Below are 15,197 nucleotides of genomic sequence, written 5' to 3' on the forward strand. Positions count from 1 at the left end.
GCCTGGGTGGCTCAGTTAGTTAAGCAGCTGCCTTCGGTTCAGGTCATGATCCCAGCGTCCTGGGATCGAGTCCCACATCGGGCTCCTTGCTCCGTAGGGAGCCTGCTTCTCCCTCTGACTCTGCCTTCCACTCTGTCTGCCTGTGCTCGCTCTCGCTCGCTCTCTCTCTGACAAATAAATAAATAAAATCTTAAAAAAAAAAAAATAATAATAATAAAAAGAAATTAATTCATTTAGTCTACACTAATTTGAATGCCTGCGATATGATAGGAACTCTCTAAGTCAATGGTGAGTCAGGTAAGACACAGTTGCAGTTGTTGATCATTACAACTTTCTTAAGCATGCTATGTACTTAGGAATGAAGACCGTGCTTTCTCCTCAATTCTGTTCAATCTCTGATCTAGATATAGGCGGAGTACTTACTCTTTTGCAAAAATAATTATCAACACCTGCTACTGGACTAAGCAAATAGAGCATCCGTCAAAAGGACGATTTTGAGTTTAGAAAAGCTGATATTGATATCAACCAGTATCTGGACTCAAATGTCACTCTCCCCGAATTGTTTAGAGAAACAGAAATGTCCCCAATGCAATGCTGTCACCTGGAACTGGACTGAGAACCAATTACCTCTCATCAGAATCAAGTCCATCCACAAAGAATTCTGATGCTAACTTCTCCTGCAGGAACCGATCCCAGCATTCCTTCTTGGCTTGGGCCAAGGTTCGAAGCATGTCCTTGGAAGTCACTTCCTGATTTAAACCTTTGATTCTTTTCAGCTTCTTCTCTAAAGAGAAGAGGAGAAGCAGCTTAACAAGGAAAGTGAATACGAAATAAAACTAAATCTGAAAGGCAAGGTGACAGGGGCATCTGGGTGGTTCAGACGGTTAAGTGTCTGCCTTCAGCTCAGGTAGTGATCTCCAGGTCTTGGGAACAAGCCCCAAGTCAGGCTCCCAGCTCAGCAGGGAGTCTGCTTCTCCCTCTCCCTCTGCCTCTACCTCTCCCCTTGCTTGTGCTCTGTCTCTCTCTCTAATGAATAAATAAAATCTTAAAAAAATAAAATAAAATGCAAGGTGACAACTTAAAATTTCTCTCACTAATGAGTACATCCACACTCCCTGCAAAAGAGCCCATTTTTTTTTAAGGATAGGTAAAGGGAAATATACATTTTTCTTTTTCCTTTACCATGTCTTAATTCTGAATTGTATCAAATACATTTTTAAACCCAGAAAGGAAAAAGGCCATAGGCTCTCATAAATAAATCAATGGCACGTTTTCTTTGAAATCGCAGAAGCCAGCAGGTATCTCTCCAAGGCATTACTTGTTTTCCTTGGCTTGACATGTGTCAACTCCTTGAAAATAGTCTCTCTGAGGAGTTAATGGTTTTTCTTTCTCTTATAATGACAAGAAGTAGTTTCCAAATCTCATGAGAAAGAATTAGAGAAAATGATGAAAGATCCAATGGTTCATTACACACTAAAATTGACTTGATGAGAACTCAATAAGAAAAGACCTTTAAGATCTCTATCAGTGATTAAATTCTTGATTAAAGAAGGCAATCTCCCAACATTTCTAAAAGTTACTCAACTTATGGCCTGGATGTTGGAACCTAATAAAAACAAACATCTTGTAATCCCAGTGAGAGTGGTCTACATGGCTTCCTGATGATAGATGTTTAATTACTCGCCTTTGCATTTTAAGTGTAATTTAGGAACAATTAAAGAATAGAAGGGGGACGCCTGGGTGGCTCAGAGGGTTAAGCCTCTGCCTTCAGCTCAGGTCATGATCCCAGGGTCCTGGGATTGAGCCCCGAATCGGGCTCTCTGCTCAGCAGGGAGCCTGCTTCCTCCTCTCTCTCTCTCTGCTTGCCTCTCTGCCTACTTGTGATCTCTCTGTCAAATAAATAAATAAAATCTTAAAAAAAAAAAAAAAAAGAATAGAAGGAAGGGGATCACCATTTGCCTTCTCCTTTAATGTAGTCTTGCCTTCAATGATAATGAATGGGTAAATGATGGCCTTTTGGAAGGCCAGGGGGAATATCAAGCCCAGACCCAATTGAAACTTTATGATTTGCAATTCTGTTTTCATTGCTAAACAAGCCACATCAGCTAGCACCCACATATCAAAACAAAAAGCACCTTTAGTTGCTGCAAGTTACCACTAGGAGCTCACGCATGCAAAAAAATCTGTACTTGATAAATGTTAAATATTGGAGTTTTTGCCTTCTTAAGGATGTGAAAAGAATTACATGGATCTTACATTGAGCTGGCTAAGTTTTTAATTGCTGCTCATAGTGGAGTCTTTTTTTTTTCTTTTTTTAAAGATTTATTTACTTGAGAAAGAGCATACATAGGCATGGGGGGTGGGTAGCAGAAGGAAAGGTAAAGAGAGAACCTCAAGCAGATTCCCTGCCAGGTGCAGAGCCCAACCAGGGGCTCAATCTCATGACCCTGGGGTCATGACCCTGACAAAAATCACCAGTGGAATGCTCAAACTAATCCACTGAGGCGCCCCATATTCTTTTTGTTTCAGGTCTATCTGGGAATAAAAACAATCATTTTATTGTCTTGCCTTGGTTCTAAAGGTGGAAGGTACTCTTTGGGGCTTGAAAAAGTCTCCCCTCTCCCCCCCATGGGACGCCTGGGTGGCTCAGTGGGTTAAAGCCTCTGTCCTGGGATCAAGCCCCGAATCGGGCTCTCCACTCAGCAGGGAGCCTGCTTCTTCCTCTCTCTCTGCCTGCTTCTCTGCCTACTTGTGATCTTTGTCTGTCAAAGAAAAAAAAGAAAAAGTCTTCCCCTCTCTGAGTGTGCTCAGTCCCTAATTAGGTGTGATCTAAATTGTACAGGCAGAAAGAGGCACCCCTGCATACTCCCAGCCTGCCTGCTACTGTCTCCCAGATTCTGCCACAGGCAAAGAAATGGCTCTTATCCTTCAGAGAATGAAAACTTTTTTTTTTTTAAGATTTTATTTATTTGACAGAGACACAGTGGGAGAGGGAACACAAGCAGGGGGAGTGGAAAAGGGAGAATCAGGCCTCCCGCAGAGCAGGGAGCCTGATGCAGGGCTCAATCCCAGGATTCTGGGATTATAACCTGAGCCGAAGGTAGAGGCTTAACAACTGAGTCACCCAGACACCCTTAGAATGAAAATTTTTCTTAAAGATTTTATTTGAAAGGGAGAGAGCACAAGCGTGGGAGTGGCAGAGGGAGAGGGAGGACATGGGGCTTGATCCCAGGACCTCAGGAACAGATCGTGACCTGAGCTGAAGGCAGATGCTTAACCGACTGAGCCACCCAGGTGCTCCCAGAGAATGAAATTTTAATCATCTTTTTAAAAAAAAAATTTTTAACATCTTAAAGTAATCTACCTCAATGTGGAGCTCAAATTTACAACCCTGAGATCAAGAGCCAGGATCTACGGATTAGGCAGCCAGTTGCCCCTTAATCATCTTCTTAACTGATTTTAGAAAAGATCTGTGGGTTTTTTTTTTTTGTTTTTTGTTTTAAAGATGTTTATTTATTTGACAGGTGGGGTGGGGGGGAGCAGGCTCCCTGCTGAGCAAAGAGCCCGATGCAGGGCTCGATCCTAGGACCCTGGGATCATGACCAAAGCAGAAGGCAGAGGCTTTAACCCACTGAGCAACCTAGGTGCCCTAAGATCTGTGGAGTTTTAACCTTCCGAACCAGTCTTCACCAATCAAATCATCACCAAATCCAAATCCATGAAAGTTTCTTACAACCCCTGGGCACAGAGTACCAACAAGCCATAGGATCTGGTTCTCCAGCTTTCTTAGACTGTTGCTGCTGCTTCTCCTTATTATCATTAAGCAGATGTTCTGACTGCCACAGAACAGAATTGTCAGCCTCCTTGGCCACAACTGCAAGTATTACTATCCTAACTTTGGTGGCTTCCAGAAAAATTTCTCATTACACCTGGATGTTTCTTATTATCCATCATTCCACTTGTTTTTTCCACATCTTTTTCCTCCAGTACATCATTAACAGAACTCCTTTTGTTTTTCCAAGGTATTTCTTAGAGATCATGTAAAACTCTATTCTGATTCTTTCTGCCCTTCCTCAAAAGCTTCTTCCTAAATTGCATTTCCTTCCTCAAATGATTATTCCCAGGTTTGGTTTTGTGACACATAGATGAGCCTCATGGGTTTTAATAATAAAAGGATACCACAATTCTAAAGCAATCACTTCCCTAAACTGATATATTTCTTTCCCCTCGCATGGGACAATCTGACTCTCTTTCCTATATTCGGAGTCTCTCTAAATACTAACACTTAAATACTAACACAAGACAGCTATTTGAGGAAATATTTAAAAAATTAAATGACTAAAGAAGAATTAAATGACTAACAAGAGGTAGAATGATTTTATGTCAACATGCTCCCACTCCAACAATCAATTCATTTAATATTATAGTTTTTTCATACAGTAGTTTTTCAATCTAAGAGTTTCATCAGAAATCCATGCACAGCTCTGGGGACCTTTTCTTTCAGGATGGAATAATGTTTGACACTTCTGAGTTATCTGAATATATGGGCAACCGATAATGGGCAAGAGGGTTCCATAGGATGCCAAGAAATGAAGCAGAATTCAGATGAAACAGAGGCAGGAGGTAAAAAGACTGTTTAAAGGGATATACAAGGAAAAGGGTGCCCCTGGGGTGCCTGACTAGCTTAGTCAGTAGAGCATGCAACTCTTGATCTCAGGGTTGTATGTTCAAGGCCCACGTTGGGTATAAAGATTACTTAAAAAATAAAATCTTAAAAAAAAAAAAAAGTAAAGGGTGCTCCTTCCCAACAGCCAACCCGAAACACCCCCTTAGAATTACATCTAACAAATACATGTGGTGAGGAAAAAAAAATAATAATAGAGGGGCGCCTGGATGGCTCAGTCGGTTAGGTTAAGAGTCAGATCATGGTTAGGTTAAGGTCAGGTCATGATCTCAGAGATCTGAGCCAAGCCCCAAGTTCCCCACCATGGGCTCTCTGCTCCGCGGGGAGCCTTCTTCTCCCCCTCACCCACCTGCGGGTCTTGTACTCTCTCACTCTCTCTCAAATAAATAAACTAAAAATCTTTTAAAAAAGAATAGAAACCAGGTGATGAAACTGAACTTCCACATGCCAACATGCTTCCTTAAAACCACCGACTTCTGATTAAAAAAAAAAAAAAAGCCATCTAACTTACCTAGAGTTGCTAAATACACTTCTGAATCCTGCAAGGGAGCCCAAGGCTTTGTAGCCGGCTGAACAGCAAACTCTGGCGTGTCCCTTTGGCCTGTGCCCGCAGGGTAAGAATCCATAAAGGAGTCTGAGAAAGCATTGCTGGCACCATCTTCTTGGTCAGGATTTGGTAGACAGGAACAGATTTCAGCCCAAAGATCAGGGCCAGATCTTGTGGCTGTAGAGTCAATGCTCTCAAACATTTTCATTTGGAATCTGAGCTGAAAAACATGAAGGACTGGCTTTAAGGATATATTATAAGTATGCAGTACTCAGATATTTGTTCACCCAGCAAAAGAAGGTTATAGACTTCTAAGAAGTTTCTCTAAACTTAAAATGTCTTTTATTAGATTCCTATGTTGCAAATATAAAGATGACAAAAGGGTAATCGAATTCCTCTTCTGGCTCTGCACTCAAGTTGTTTTCATAAAAAAGTTTCTTTTTGGGCGCCTGGGTGGCTCAGTAGGTTAAGCCGCTGCCTTCGGCTCAGGTCATGATCTCAGGGTCCTGGGATCGAGTCCTGCATCGGGCTCTCTGCTCAGCAGGGAGCCTGCTTCCTCCTCTCTTTCTGCCTGCCTCTCTGCCTACTTGTGTTCTCTGTCAAATAAATAAATAAAATCTTTTAAAAAAAAAAAAGTTTCTTTTTAAAAATGAAATGCCTACAAGCCAGACACAAAAGGACAAATAATGAATGATTCCACTTAAATGAAGTACCTACAGTCAAATTCATAGAGTTGTAAAATAGAATGGTGGTTGCCAGGGGTTTGGCAGAGGAGGGCATGGGAGTTACTTTTTCATGGGTACAGAGTTTAGTTTGGGAAGTTCTAGAGATGAATGATCTAGATGGTTGCACAACCAAATGTGTCACTGAACTGCACATCTAAAAATGGCTAAAATGGCAATTTTATATTATATATTTCATCACACACACACACACTTCTTCTAAGACATTCCCAGTGGAGACAACCATGCTGCACTTCTTTCCAAAGATCTCCATCCTGTCCTAAGCCAATTAAATTCTGTTTTCAATAGGACACAGACTAAAGGCCTTGCAGAGTTCCAAATACACGAGGATAATACAAATGCTTCTTGGTGAAAACTGTAAGAAATGTCATAAGCAAAACTCCATCTGCTCATTACATGTAGAAAAGCTGGACTATATACCTTATTCTTATTTTATAAGTTCTTATTTTAATAGGCAGAAACACTGGAAGAGACATTTCCATCAGTTTACAATGAAGGAACTGAGGATCAGAAGGGTAACTAGTCAAGGGTCCCTTGCTGATATATGGTGATTCCTTGACTGGAAACCAGACCTGTGCCACTCCAAAATCCACGTTCTTACCCAATACCACACCGCCTGGGGCTTTCAAAATTATCTAGTCTTAACAAAATGGTTGACACCTTCTTTTCAGGAGGGACCTTTTAGATTAGGAAGGCTGCCTGAGGGAAGGTCTGAATAATTCCAGGAGTGACAGTTCAGGCAAAGCAGGCGCCTAGAAGAGGGGACAAATAAGTCACAGCGTGCCAGGGTCCACGATAAACCCCCATCCCCACCCCGAATTCGTTTGAACCCACCCAAACCAAAACTTTCCTCGCACCGGAGCCCGGGTCCTTTCCCCCTCTTAGGAAGTCCAGTACAGCGCAGGGAATCCTGGCGTTCAGACCCGGGGCTCAGTCATTCCGGGCTCACAAACTGGCTGGAGGGGAGAAGTCAGACCCCGAGGTCCCTCCGTGGTATCCTGGGATGGGCCTGGGGCCGAGGATCTAAAACGCTGGGCACCTTGACCCTCTTCACCTACCGCAAACGCGTGCCCACCAGCTCACAAACGCTCGGCTGAGTTCCGGCGCTGAAGGGTAGGAAGAAATAGGGGGGCGGAGTCTCCGAGTGACGGACCCCAGGAATCCTCCAACCACCGCCCAACCTGGCGATGTTCTGTGCGTGGATTGGCTCACAGGAGCTCGACCGGGTAAGGAAGTGAGGAACAGAGTGAGAAAAACAGGTAGGCGGGACTTGTCGCGGGGATACAGTGGAGTCACATGCCTCGGCCCCCACCTTCTCTGAGACAGGTTCCACTAGCGTCTTACCTGAGCGTTCCGACCCCCGGAGACCGAGCCTTCGGGCCATCCTCTTTTCGGAGAGGGAAGCCCAGTTGCCCAGGTCTTTGAGTTTTCTTGGTTACCTGAGCAAATTCACCTCGGGAATCCTCTGCGTTGGTGTTTTGTTTCTGAAAATTTCATCCCTTTACTCCCCAAATTAGAGCACTCCGGCGGCTCGAATGGGGAAGGAGGAGATTACTTTCCTTAGTCTTACAGGAGACCCAGGTCCCATTAGCCAATTTAGGCTTTCTTTTATTCATTTAGTCAATAGACACCGAGCACCTCCTGTTCTAAGACTTGTGTTAAGGGGTAATTCAAGACCGGTAAGAGTTTGTATGGGTCCCAGAGTCTTCACAGCTAAATGTAGGAAGGTGCACCATAGGGGTAGGCAATTTTACAAATAACAGCAAAGAGTTATAGAAGATATGACAGAAGTGTGGCCAGTGTACATAAAGGAGAGAATGGTAAGGGAGTATGTCAGATTTTTTAAAGAAGATGACTTTTGGGGTGCCTGGGTGGCCCTGTCATTTAAGCATATAACTTGATCTCAGGGTTGTGAGTTTGAGCCCTGCTTTGGGCGCCACGCTGGGGGGAAAAAAATAGAAGAAGATGGAGATGTCTTTTTTTTATCTTTCAGAGCTTAACATTTCCCTAAGATGCAACCCTTCCTCCCCTACTCTCCACCTCCAGTTTCCAGGCCAGTTACTCTCTCCCAAGGAAACATGTGACCAAAGGCATTAGCCAACCATCAGTAGACATAACTTGACTGAGGCTATAGCCTTTAGATGTATCCAAAGCCAATCAGCGTAGTTATGGTAAGTAACTACCACCATATAAAAGGGAACTCTGAGGAACTCTGCTGTTCATATTTATAACCATCCTTCACCATCCTTAGCATATGCAAACAGAAAGAAGTGGAAAGCAAGAAGATTAGAAAGCAAAGGAGCAAATAATAGGCAAGATTTTTTCAGGGTTTATTCATAGGAAATAAGTAGGTAGTTGGGGGACAAGTTTATGAATGAGAGATTCCCCAGAGTTCTCCAACTGACACTGGAACTGGAGACATGAATCTGGCAGCATCTGATTCATAGAAAGGGTCACTGTCATAGGTTTACAGGTGTTTCATCAAGCTACTCTATGACCTTTAAACTCAAGCCCTTTTCTCTGATAATCTGCTCACCAAACTCTTGATTACAAATGTAGCTTCTCAAATATCTTGAACAAAAATGAGGGTGTCTTGGATGCATGGGAGGCACATTCAATTAAGCATCTGCCTTCGGCTCAGATCATGATCTCAGGGTCCTGGGATTGAGCCCCATGTCCAACTCTCTGCGCAGCAGGGAGTCTGCTTCTCCCTCTCCCTCTATGTTCAAAGGCATTGGGGGATTTCCTGAGTCCCTTGGTGAGGTTTAGACACTGTTCTTGCTGTATATACATAGATACTGCAGCTGGCATTGCTGACTGACCACTGGACACAAGAATCTCCCCTACTGTTAGCTCTCCGAATCAGATGTTTCCAATGCTATCTTGTCACACACGGGCTCTACACTGTGCCTGCTTTCTCTACTGTGTGCCTCTGAACTCATGGCCCTGACTGATCAATGGAGCCCAGGTGATGAACACCCAAGCTGTAAGGGAATCTGAGAAGTCCAGTTTCTGGTTTCCACATCTTATAATGTGGGAAATCCCTCACACAAAAGAAGAGTGTTAAGAAGATGCTGGATATGCCCAAAAAATGACAAATGTCTACTCTACATGGTCTGTACCAGTGCTTCTCGAATGTTAATATACAGACAAAACATCTGAAGATATTGTTAAAAAAAAAAGATTCTCATTCAGTAGTTCAGGAGGAAAGAAGGAACAAGATTCTGCAGTTCTAGCAAGTTTCCAGGTGTTTCCCATGTTGCTAATCCAGAGACTGCATTTTGAGGAGCAAGGCTTTATACAATCCCACAAGGACTTCCTCTCTAGAATATCTTCCAATATCTCATTCCTTGTCTGTGCTTCAGACACATTAGGAAAAACATTCTTTTAAAAAAAAAAAAAAAAACTTTATTGAAATAGAATTCACATTCCATACAATTCACCCTCTTGTCATGTAGCTGGTTCACAGAGGCCTGTCTTCTCTTGATTTGATTGTTTCTGAACCTGTTCTCCAGCTCTCTTTATTTTATGAGGCACTAATACCCTTTCAGCAATTGCCTCTCTGATTAAGTTAACCAGAGTTGGTTTTGTATTTTGCATTTAAGAACGCTGACAAATACTTCTGATCCACTTGCCGTTTTAACCGGACAGGAGCATATGAAAGACAAATGGGAGCTTTCTCATCCTTCTCAGGAAGGGTATATGTGAAGACATTTCTTCTGGGCTGTGCATGTTTAGATACACATATAACATTTTTATTGAGTTATAAGTCAGTATAATATTCACCCTTTAAAGTATATAACACCGCCCTTCTTAGTATATTGAGTTCAGCAATCCTCATTCTGATTTGTTTTGAATAAAACTCCTTTCATTTTCCAGATCCAAAGGACTTTGGGCGTTATCTACATGGAATCTACACTTTTGATGAGTCACTCTCACAGCCTCCCCACTGAACTGACTCCTATATTCACTCTCACTGCTTCTCAACCGGCAACTCAACACGTTCAACCCCAGTCATTCAACTCCCTCCGTCCCTCCCTCTCTTTTCAGTCCCCGCCTCGACACTGGGCCTCGCTGATTGGCTCGTGCCCGGTGACATCCTCACATCGCGACCCAGCACCTGGGGCCGGCTTGTCATGTGGCCGGGCGGCTGCCGGTGGCTCCCAGTTCTTCTACAAGGGTACCTCAACCTCGGGCGCCTCACCTCTGCCAGGACTTGGGGTAGTTGTTGGGGTCCGATGGCGGAAACATTCTCAATTGGGGCTGAGGCAGCGAGTGGGCTGAGGGCTCCGGTTCAACAAAACGGAGACGCAGGTGGCGACGCAAGGGGTGAGCGGACCTCCGGGAGTCCGAAGCCTGTGGACGCGGGAGTGGAGCTGCCCCAGGAGGTCGGGAAGCAGACCCCAGTGAGCGAGGAGCAGGCCCCGGTTGCCCCTTCGGGTCCGGGCAAGCGTAAGAAGCGACGGGACGCCACCAGGGAGCGCGTCGTGCCACCCCCGAAGAAGCGGCGGGCAGGGGTGAGCTTCAGCGATGATCATTTTGCAGAGACCAGCTACTACTTCGAAGGCGGCCTGCGCAAAGTACGGCCTTATTACTTTGACTTCCGGACCTACTGCAAGGGCCGCTGGGTGGGCCACAGCTTGCTCCACGTCTTCAGCACCGAATTCCGAGCCCAGCCCCTGGCCTACTATGAGGCCGCAGTCCGGGAAGGGCGCCTGCATCTCAACGAGGAGCCGGTACAGGACCTCAGTATTGTGCTCAAGGTGGAGTCCTGATGGGGCCGACCGGAAGCGGGCGCGAAAAGGGGGCAGGGGTCTTTTCAGAGTTAATAGGGCATAGATACTGAAGTGAAATCGAGGTAATCCTGAGGCGTTTTCGCTTTCACTTGGAACACTCTTTTATCTCACTCCTCTTATCCCATCTCCGCAAAAGTAGTCTGCTTCAAAACTCTGCTCATATATCCCCTGCATCCAGGCGGCTTCATTGTTTCCGGGGAACAGAAGTTGAAATTCTTAAAGCTCGTTTTGTGCACTGTCTTGTGGCACTGGCACTGATCGTATGTTGCGCTGTAGATTTTTGTACAAATAGTAATGATCGAGCCTGTCGTTTATGTCTCCTTACTGTGTGCTGGCACAGAGGTAAGCGTTTTAGTACTTAATATTAAATTCTAACGACAGCCGTGTGGGGTAGGTATTGCCACCTCATTTTACCTGTGAGGAAACAAAACTAAGGTAAACTTCAGAGAGGTTAAGTACCTGCCCCAGTGTGACCTCCAAAGCCTGTGTTCTTGTAACTACTACTTATTTATCATAGATCCTGAGACGATGGAATTGGGAAATGTCAGGTAGAGAGACTAGAATTGTCTAGCCCAGTGCTTTGACCTTTTCACATTCCATCACAGCTAAGATTTACCAGACACCCTGTCAGTAACACTTTGTCGTGAGGGGAGACAAGGTGATTTCAGCATTTTGAGAAGTACAGGCCTGGCCTAATCCTCACATTTTTCGATGAGGAAACTGAGGCCCAGAGAAGTTAAGTGACATGCAGTGAGCCTATGGCAAATCCAAGTCTAGAGATCTGTTGTTTGGACTTATAGTTTAGTGTTACTTGTTCAAAGTCACCATATATAAGTGATGATTTTATGGAGCTTTTTCTCCTCCATTTTAGAAAACTTTACCTTTTTTTTTTTTAAGATATTCATTCATTCATTCATTTTAAGAGAGAGACAGAGAGCAGGGGGAGCGGCAAAGGGAGAGGGAGAGAATCCCAAGTAGACTCCCCTCCCAGTAGGGATCCCTAGGTGGGGCTTGATCCCACCACCCCAAGATCATGTCCCCAGCAGAAATCACGAGCTAGACGCTCAACCGAGTCACTCAGGCACCACAGAAAACTTTATCTTTTTTTTTTTTTAAGATTTTATTTATTTATTCAATAGACAAGAGATTGCAAGTAGGCAGAGATGCAGGCAGAGAGAGAGGAAGAAGCAGGCTCCCCGCTGAGCAGAGAGTCCAATACGGGGCTCAATCCCAGGACCCTGAGATCATGACCTGAGCCGAAGGGAGAGGCTTTAACTAACTGAGCCACCCAGGTGCCCCAGAAAACTTTATCTTTTAAATGTAACTTTTCCAATGCCTGCCCTCTGCCTGTATGTCTGTGTGTATTTTTATATGATGAATACACTATGCACGCTGTATTTTCTGCTGAAGGATGTACTGTGACCATTCTGTGTCAGTTAGGAACAGGAAGCTGTGTGAGGTTGATGACAGGTTGCTCGGCCCTGTTCTGATGAGTTGCCTGTATCATTTGCAGGATAATGACTTCTTGAGGAACCGGGTGCACAGGCATGAGCCACCAGTCACAGCAGAGCCTGTCCGCCTGCTTGCTGAGAATGAGGATGTGGTAGTTGTAGACAAGCCTTCTTCCATTCCTGTCCACCCTTGTGGCCGGTTCCGACATAACACTGTCATCTTCATCCTGGGCAAGGAGCACCAACTCAAAGAGCTACACCCATTGCATAGGCTTGACCGCCTTACCTCGGGGGTCCTCATGTTTGCCAAGACAGCGGCTGTCTCAGAGAGGATTCATGAGCAAGTTCGGGACCGGCAGGTGAGCTGGGCTTTTGTCTCCTGCATGCCATTTCCTGGGCTCACGAATGCTCTATGTCAAAAGTGTTTCACTGAGTTCTGTTGAAGTGGGCCTTCATGTTATCTGGCCAACCTTCCTATCCTCAGGAAGGTCAGCACTGAAAATACCAAAGACAGGTTATTATTTCTTTTGTTTCTGGTTTCTTTGTTTTTTTTTAAAGATTTTATTTATTTATTTGACAGAGAGAAATCACAAATAGGCAAAGAGACAGGCAGAGAGAGGGGGAAACAGCCTCCCTGCTGAGCAGAGAGCCCAATGCCGGGTTCGATCCCAGTACCCTGGGATCATGACCTGAGCCAACCTGAGCCAAAGGCTGAATCTTAACCCACTGAGCCACCCAGGCGCCCCATCTCTTCTGTTTCAAAAGCTCCTTAGAGAGGCATATACACAGCCTCTGTTGGTAGTTTGCTGTTTGGAAGTTTCAAAGTGCTGACCAGCTGACCAAGGTGTTTTTTATTTTGTTTGTTTTTTTATGCTGAAGGTTTTTAAGATTGTGGTGAGAACCTACTTGGTAGAAAGATTCTGGATGAGGCTGAAGAAGCTTGGGTAGAAGAGTTAAATGGTGGTGACTGTGGTCTTAAGACTTGTAGTTCCAGATCTGATTGTGATACAGATAGTGTTTACTATGTACCAGGCTCAGCTCAGTACAAAGTACATTAGAGTCTAAGTTACTGAATCCTTTTAACAGTCCAGTGAGGTCAATGCTTTTCTAGTTTTAATGTTTTCTGGACAAGTTAATGGCGTTTGAAGAGGTTAAGTATTATACCCAAAATCATGCAACTGGGAAATGGTGTATTGGGGTTTGCATCCTCTTCCATCTGACACTGCTGCATTTCCCATCACTGTATTGGGTCTGAACTTCATGAATTTAGGCTTTGTGCTGACTTTATCCCTCTTCCCTCCTATGTAGCTGGAGAAGGAGTACGTGTGCCGGGTAGAGGGGGAGTTCCCCGCTGAGGAAGTGACCTGCAAGGAGCCCATCTTGGTGGTATCTTACAAGGTAGGGGTGTGCCGTGTAGATGCTCGGGGCAAGCCCTGTGAGACAGTGTTCCAGAGACTGAGCTACAACGGCCACTCCAGTGTGGTGCGGTGCCGGCCCCTCACAGGCCGCACTCACCAGATCCGAGTTCACCTCCAGTTCCTGGGCCACCCCATCCTCAATGACCCCATCTACAACTCAGTTGCGTGGGGCCCCTCTCGGGGCCGGGGCGGCCACATTCCCAAGACAGATGAGGAACTGCTTCGTGACCTTGTGGCAGAGCACCAGGCCAAACAGAGCCTGGATGTGCTAGATCTCTGTGAGGGCGATCTGTCCCCAGGACTCATAGGCTCTACAGCTCCCTCCTCAGAGCTGGGCAAGGACCACCTAGGAGAGTTGGCCGCATCTGCCCAGAAGATGGATGGAGCAGTTGAGGCAGCTCCTCAGGTTCTAGACACAATGGCCTTGGCACCAGAAAAGACAACTGAAACAGATGTTGTGAATCAAGAGATAGACCCTCTCTGCGAAGAGTGCCGGCTGGTGCGCCAGGACCCCTTGCCCCAGGACCTTGTGATGTTCCTGCATGCTCTGCGCTATAAAGGGCCAGGGTTTGAGTATTTTTCACCGATGCCTGCCTGGGCACAGGATGACTGGCAAGAAGACTGAGGGCTATGGCCAATGGGAGGATTGCTGCTTGAATTGGAAAAGGAATGGGCCATGGAGTAGGAGCTGACCTCACGGCCTGGTACTCAGGGTTTCTACAGGAGTGAGGCTGGGCTCTGAAAGGATCTCCTTATACTTGCTACCTCCTCCTTTCCTCTCCCTCTAGCTAGAGTTAAGGAACTTGTTGGCATGTAAATATATCCTTTTTTCTAACACCTTGTGTGTCAGGTTTTCTTACCTTTTTTTTTAATTGAGGTAAAATTCACATAATGTACAATTAACCATCTGAAGATACACAGTTTAGTGACATTTAGTACATTCACAAGGTTGTGCAAGCATCGCCTCACCTTGGAGGTGAGGTTTTAAAACATTTCCATCACCCAAACCCATACCCATTAAACAGTCACTCCCCATATCTCCTTCTCCTAGCTCTAGTGACCATTGATCTACTTTCTGTACGCATTTGTCTATTTTGGACTTTTCATATAAATGAAATCCTATAGTATGTGACCTTATATGTCTGTCTTCTTTTGCTTAGCATAATGTTTTTAACTTCTGTCCAATTTATAGCATGTATCAGTACTTTGTTCCTTCTTTTTTTTTTTTTTTTAGATTTTTATTTATTAAGAGACTATGCACATGCATAAGAGAGCACAAGCAGGGGGAGAGGCAGAGGGAGAAGCAGACTCCCTGCTGAGCCTGTGAGGCTCTACCCCAGGACCCTCAGCCTAACTGAGTCACCCAGGCTCTCCACTACTTCATTCCTTTTTATGGCAAAATAATACTCCATATGGGTATACCACATTTGTATATCCATCAGTTGATGAACATTTGGGTTGTTTCCACCTTTTGGCTATTGTGAGTAGTGCTGTTATGAACATTCATGTATAAGTTTGTGTTTGAATAGATGTTTTCAGTTCTTTGAGTATATACTAA

General features: G+C 44.8%; 2 protein-coding genes across 6 annotated transcripts in view; one reads left to right on the forward strand and one right to left on the reverse strand.

Moving 5' to 3' along the window:
* CCDC32 (coiled-coil domain containing 32) overlaps positions 1-7,119 on the reverse strand; it is a 10,376-nt gene extending 3,257 nt beyond the window's left edge. Inside the window, exons 1-3 of one of the 5 annotated variants that reach the window (XM_059372527.1) lie at positions 7,033-7,119; positions 5,196-5,451; positions 628-784 (exon numbers count right to left, since the gene is read on the reverse strand). In XM_059372527.1, the coding sequence (XP_059228510.1) occupies positions 628-784; positions 5,196-5,439 (401 nt within the window). In that variant the 5' untranslated portion in view covers positions 5,440-5,451; positions 7,033-7,119. The other 4 variants (XM_059372528.1, XM_059372526.1, XM_059372529.1 and 1 more) reach the window with 4 other exon arrangements.
* A 2,968-nt stretch (positions 7,120-10,087) lies between these two features.
* On the forward strand, positions 10,088-14,771 carry RPUSD2 (RNA pseudouridine synthase domain containing 2). The gene is made up of 3 exons (XM_059371176.1): positions 10,088-10,737; positions 12,284-12,580; positions 13,530-14,771. The coding sequence occupies exons 1-3, from the start codon at positions 10,111-10,113 to the stop codon at positions 14,262-14,264; spliced, it is 1,659 nt and encodes a 552-aa protein (XP_059227159.1). The 5' UTR covers positions 10,088-10,110; the 3' UTR covers positions 14,265-14,771.
* The last annotated feature ends 426 nt before the right edge of the window (positions 14,772-15,197 follow it).

The sequence above is a fragment of the Mustela nigripes genome, chromosome 13, assembly GCF_022355385.1.
Source record: "Mustela nigripes isolate SB6536 chromosome 13, MUSNIG.SB6536, whole genome shotgun sequence".
NCBI classification, from domain to species: Eukaryota; Metazoa; Chordata; class Mammalia; order Carnivora; family Mustelidae; genus Mustela; species Mustela nigripes.